The sequence below is a fragment of the Lycium barbarum genome, chromosome 8, assembly GCF_019175385.1.
Source record: "Lycium barbarum isolate Lr01 chromosome 8, ASM1917538v2, whole genome shotgun sequence".
NCBI classification, from domain to species: Eukaryota; Viridiplantae; Streptophyta; class Magnoliopsida; order Solanales; family Solanaceae; genus Lycium; species Lycium barbarum.
This window is the reverse complement of record NC_083344.1, coordinates 91,657,051-91,663,585: the sequence shown is the minus strand read 5'-3', so window position 1 is coordinate 91,663,585 and position 6,535 is coordinate 91,657,051. Positions and strand designations below refer to the sequence as shown.

Sequence of the window (6,535 nt, the reverse complement as noted above, 5' to 3'; positions counted from 1 at the left end):
ACGAAGTCCTCAACCATCTCTGAAAAAATAGCCATCATGCATCTTTGGAAAGTCACGGGTGCATTACACAACCCAAATGGCATGCGTTTGAAAGCATATGTGCCATATGGGCATGTAAACGTGGTCTTCTCCTGATCCTCCGGAGCAATAGCTATCTGATTGTAGCCAGAGTAACCATCCAGAAAATAATAAAACTCTTGCCCGGCTAACCTGTCTAGCATTTGATCTATTAAGGGAATAGGATAGTGATCCTTTCTAGTTTCCTCGTTCAGCTTGCGATAATCCATGCAGATTCTCCATCCAGTGATTGTTCTAGTAGGAATGAGCTCATTTTCGTCATTTGTCACAACTGTCATCCCTCCTTTCTTCGGGACGCATTGCGCCGGGCTTACCTACTTATTGTCCGAAATGGGAAAAATAATGCCTGAATCTAACCACTTGATTACCTCTTTCTTGACAACCTCTTTCATCACAGGGTTTAGTCTCCGTTGATGCTGTGCGCTAGGCTTATGATCATCCTCCATGAGTATCTTGTGCATGCATAGCGCGGGGCTAATTCCCTGAATATCAGATATCTGCCACCCCAATGCTCTTTTATGGGACTTCAATAGTTTGAGACAAATATTAACCTCTTCGGTGGTCAACTCTGCTGCCAATATCACTGGCAAGGTATCCCCCTCACCTAAGAATGCATATTTAAGATGCGCGGGCAGGGGCTTCAATTCCTACTTCGGAGGCTCTTCAATTGATAACTTCGGAGTCACTCCCATTATCCTGTCTAAGTGCTCAAACTCGCCTGTCCAAATATAAATACTCGCCATATCCAGACTCTGCACCATCTCAAACGTCGCCGTGTCACCAAAAATATCATCCCCCACTAAGGCTCTCTTCAAAGGATCATGAGAAGTGATGAGTGGCCTTCGTGTATCATCATTCAAAACAGTAATAACGGACAACTCCTCATAGATTGCAGGCATCTTCAGAGCTTGGTATACATTGAAGACCTCTACTTTATCATGTACTCGCATGGTAAGCTGCCCAGCAGCTACATCAATAAGTGCTCTCCCTGTAGCCAAGAACGGACGCCCCAAAATAAATGGGACTTCCGGGTCTGGCTCAAAATCCAATATCACAAAGTCAGCAGGAATTATCAACGACCCTACTTGTACCAATACATCTTCAATAATGCCTTCGGGTCTTGCTAACGATCTGTCTGCCAGCTGAAGAACTATAGTGGTTAGTCTGGGCACTCCCAAACCTAGCTTTTGGAAGATAGACGAAGGAATCAGATTTATACTTGCACCTAGATCATTAACTGCTCGAGCAACAATCTGTGTCCCAATAGAAATCTCAATAGTGAAACTTCCGGGATCCTTCAATTTTGTGGGCAACTTGTTCTGAATACGAGAATCGCACTCCTCAGTAAGTGCAACCGTGGTATACTCTGTGAAAAGGCTCTTGTTTGCTACAATATCTTTGATGTACTTAGCATATGTTGGAATACCCTGCAGCATATCAACCAAGGGGACGTTCATGTGTACCTGCTTAAGCAAATCAATAAACTTCTTATAAGTAGCCTCTTCTTTCTGTCTCACCAGACGTTGAGGGAATGGAGGCGGTGGCTTTGCAACCACAGCCTGTGGCTGCTTTGCCATTAGTGCCTCGACTGCCTTCTCTTTTTCACTTGTTTCTATTGTAATCTTCTCTTTTTTAGCCTCTACTCGACCAGTTTTCTTTGAAGTCACTTCCTCTAGTTCTCGCCCATTTCGCAGAGTTACAGCATTGCAAGGCTTGGGATTCACATTTGTGTCACTTCGAAGTCCTCCAGGTGGTCTAGTATTTTGGGCACCAACTATCTGTCCCATCTGCCTCTCAAAATTCCGCACAGCCAAATCGCGATTCTGATTATCTGCTATCAACTTCCGCTGGTCTATCATCATCTTCTGCATGTCACCCATCATCTTTTTCATCATCTCTTCCATACTGTTTGTGGGAGCTTGAGGAGTAGGTGCTGACTGATAGTTCTGCTTCTGATTACCTGAGTTGTCACTCCACCTTAAATTCGGGTGGTTCCTCCAATTTGGGTTGTAGGAATTTCCGTATTGATTGTTGTTTCCTTGCCCCTTGCCTGCATTACCCACAAAGTATATGAATGCGGGATTTGCAGGGCATTCATCACTGTTGTGACCCTCTCCGCAGACATCACAAAAGGCTATGGCTTGCTGCACTGCATGCACCTGTGGTGGCGCTTGCGACGCAGCTAACTTCCTGAGTTCGTTGCGCATGGCATCAATCTGTGCTGATAATGTTGTAAACTTATCTACCTCAAAGATGCCCGGTGCTTTCCTAACTGAACTGCTAGCTGCATCATCCTGCCAGTCTGGAGTGCTCTGAGTAAACCTGTTCAATAATGTGAATAGTTCTTCATAGCTTAGATCAAGAGCCTGCCCTCCTGCAGCAGTGTCTAGTGATGACTTATGTTGGTCATCCAGACTCTCAATAAATGTGTGTGCCAGAACTTCATTCGTCTGATGGTGTTGAGGACAATCTCTGAGAAGACCCTTAAACCTCTCCCAAGCTTGATACAAATTTTCTCCATTTTTCTTCCTGAATGACATGATCTCCCTTTGGAGGCGAGTGGTCTTTGCTGGTGGAAAGAACCTTGTCAAGAATTTCGTCGCCAAGTCATCCCGCGTAGTGATAGAATCGGCGGGCTCTGCTAATAACCAGTTACTTGAGTTCCCCAATAGAGAGAAGGGGAACAGTGTCAGTCGCATATATTCTTTAGTGACCCTTCTAGTAGCAAAAGTATCGACAATCTGCAGAAAATTATGGATGTGTTGCTGAGGATCCTCATGTGACATTCCCGTGAATTGCCCACTAGAGTGAAGTAGTTGAATCATAGGATGCTTCAGCTCAAAATGCCCTTCGATGGTGGGCTTGACAATGCTTGAAGTGACATTCGCCACACGAGACACTGTAACCTCTCTCACTATAGCCGGTTGATTATTAGCCATGACCACAGGTAATTCTGCAACAACCTACGGTTTCTGCAATAAATTCAAATCTCTCATGTGCCGATTGAAAGAACGCTCAGGATCGAATTCCTCAAGATTGTTTTGACTCGCAGTCCTTCGCATTCGAGTAAAGTACCTGCAATCAAGTAACAGCTAAGATCAAGACGTTAACACTTGGATAAAATGAAGCAATAAAATTTATTATGGCAAAAATAATTGATTTCTAAGTCCCAGGCAACGGCGCCAAAAACATGTTGCGTCTAAATGCACACGCAAGTGTACGTGGTCGTCCAAGTAATAGAGTGATTATATAAAATCGGATGTCGAACCCACAGAGACTTATGACCAATATTTCACGAAAATAAACTATTGCTTACTATCTATGCAAGTGAAGAATAAAAGTTTTGGTTCTTTTATAACTAAATGCTATAATGTAATTGACTAATAATGTATCCAGAAATTGTGCTTAGAACGTAATTGAGAACGACTTTTATCAAGATTTTAGAAGTATTCCAGGGTCGTGGTTGGTTCACCAATCCTATTGAGTCAATCAAGTATCACACCTTAGCAACTTTGTTCACAATAGCTAATTAACCGGATTATTAATCTCGTAGTATTCTTCCGAACCACTACTCGCCGATTCAAGATAATTCTCATCCTATATTCCTATGGTATTGACCTATCAAGAATGCAATAAGAGCACGGTATATAATTGATTGCGGTAACTAAGTATATTCCTATCCTAGTCACAAATCCTAGCCCAACTTTAGGGATATTCAGATCACAATCTCATTACTTCTTCTCCAAATTAACGTCTTTCCCAAGCACGTATATCAATGAGTAAATAGAACTCAACTGTTGCGCAGCCAATCAAGAAATTAAACACAGAAGTAACGAAGAAATTGCATACGAACACGCTACTAAGATTGAAATACTTGTCAAACGTCAATATTCATGGCTACGCCACAACCCCAGAATTTATAAGTTTAGTTACACATGATTCGATAATGGAAACAAGAATTCATGATTAACATAGGGTTTTAATGTAAAGAAAAATAATAGAAGAGGAATAAAACCTAGAAAGAGTTTCACAAGTCTTAAAATTTATCCAAGTCGCCTTTCTAATGTTCAAAATGGCTATTTATATACTAGGGTAAATATGAGATAAGTTGGCCCAATCCCGATCTAAATAGGACAACTGACGCTGCTTGTGCGCTGGCTGTGCGTCGCATGGCTAGCGCATAACCTCCTTTATGTTTTTCTGCTACGGCGCATGGCCAACGCATGGTCTGTCTGAGATTCAGGAATGGTGTTTTTGTGCGCTGGCTGTGCGGCGCATGGCCAGTGCATAAGACCCTTCAGTGGTCAGATTTTGCCTTCAAGTGCTGGAACTTCCTTCGCAACCTTCAATTGACGTACCCAGCCTCAAAATCACTCAAAACTGCCCGGAATACCCTTCGTTGGTCCTTGTTGTACCTATTCATATAAGCATACCAACATAAGCTCATATACAACAATTGACATTCAAAACTGCGATGAAAGTGCTAAGAAGTAAAGTGTAAATGACACTAAATCTAGATATTTGTGCCAAATATCACTAATAATGGAAGGTATATGATTAACAACCCTAGATACATCATAATCTAGCATAAACCCAATCAATGTTGTCATTTAGAAGCCTAGATAGAACATTCATTAAACCCACCTTATTCTTCATCCATTAATGAACTAACAAGGGAAAGAGATTCTAAGATGATTAGAAATAATGAATTAACAAGGAGATTAGAAGGACTTACCACTAAGAATCTTCTCCAAGAATCCTCTAGAATTTCTCCCCAAAGCTCAATATTCAGAATAGTAATAAATGATAAACTAAGGGCTTTTAGTACACACTTAATGAATATAACAGGCCCGATACCGATACAGCGGCAACGGGACCGCTACAACGGTACCGCCCTGACGTCCAGTCAAACTGTCAGGACGGTCATGCCACAAAAGAACTTGGCAGCCCTAGCGGTCGTCCCATCGCTATGGTGGTGCCACTGGGACGGTACTGGTACCACCCTAGCGGACACCAGCACCAGAATTCCCCAAAAATAATCTCAATCTTAACCGAATCCTGACAAATACCTAAGGCCATCTACTCACGAACCATATACACAGACGCACATAAAAATAGGCTACGAACGCACCCGTGGCCTCGAAATTCCCAACGGAGGTCTCGTTAATCGAGTCAACTCCCGATACCTCAATTCTAACTTTCCAACCCAAGTCTCATAATGCATCTGAGTGTATCGGGAACAAAACTAGATATACATACAAGTTCTAAAAGACCATTCGGACCTCTCCGAATCGACAGATTTTTGAAAAAGGTTTGTTTACCCAAAGTCAACTTTGAGTCAACTCTTTTTCGCTTTAAGCCCACATTTCATGAAAAGTCACCCGAATCAAATCTAAACACCTCTTAAAGTGTGTCAACGGTCCCCTCGGGTCAAAAGCAAGCTAACCAAGCTCGCGAAACGGTCAAAGGTGACGAAAAGACTTTAACGACCAAACGGGTCATTACATAAGTTAATTAAGGTCATTAGCCTTTAATTTGTTTGATTATGTCAAATATGACCTTAACTGAAATAGATAAATTCATCGCTTAAGTTTAACTAAGGTCATTCTTGCAAATTAGCTCTTAATTGGTCAATTGGTAATTTTCCGGTCATAATTGAAACGTTCAATTAATGGGCATTACTTCAATTTTGGCTACTTTGTTAGGTATTGCACATTTAACCCCCTCCTTATATACAAATATACACAGATATACACATGTGTATACATATACACGTATATCTGTGTATATATATATAAGAAGGGTGTTAAACGTGCCAAAATAGAGTAATGCATATATATATATATATATATATATATATATATATATACCTATGGACTGCCCCTTTTATCTTTTAAATTAGCTGTGCCCGGTCATTACGATCGTGACCCGGCCTACGAACGCATTAAATGAGGCAATTACCCCTCCATTTCATGATTACAAGAAACCCTAGCCACTTATTGCTGAGTTCTCTTTCCTACGTCATCTTCGTCATTTTTGGCATAGTTACAGAGGAGATATGCTTTATCTAGGTCTGTGTGACCTTTTGAGGTAAATCATTAATTGCTTCTACCATTCTTCACCAGACGCAATTCAAAGGTGATATAACTCCTTTCTCTTTGCTTTTTTTTTTTTTTGAATCAACGGTATTTTGACTGAGAAACCTTAATGGTTTTTGTTATATTCAATTTTGAATACTCGAACTTTATTGGTTCATAAAGAACCCCACATATTGATCGATTGCGAGTCAAATATGACCCTTTATTTGCTTGATTGTTTGATTCTCAGCCATTAGATGTGGTTGAGCGAAGTAAAACCTAAAAAATTGCTATACTCCCACATAGGCTATGAGTTAGGGTTTTGAGAATTTGGGGTTTCTATATAAATAACCCCATTCTCCATATTTCCAACAACTTGA

General features: G+C 41.1%; 1 protein-coding gene and 1 pseudogene across 1 annotated transcript; one reads left to right on the top strand and one right to left on the bottom strand.

Moving 5' to 3' along the window:
* Positions 1-725: 725 nt before the first annotated feature.
* On the bottom strand, positions 726-3,017 carry LOC132607949 (uncharacterized). Its single transcript, XM_060322030.1, has one exon. The coding sequence runs from the start codon at positions 3,015-3,017 to the stop codon at positions 726-728; it is 2,292 nt and encodes a 763-aa protein (XP_060178013.1).
* LOC132608524 (small nucleolar RNA R71) lies at positions 2,532-2,628 on the top strand (annotated as a pseudogene).
* Positions 3,018-6,535: the final 3,518 nt, after the last annotated feature.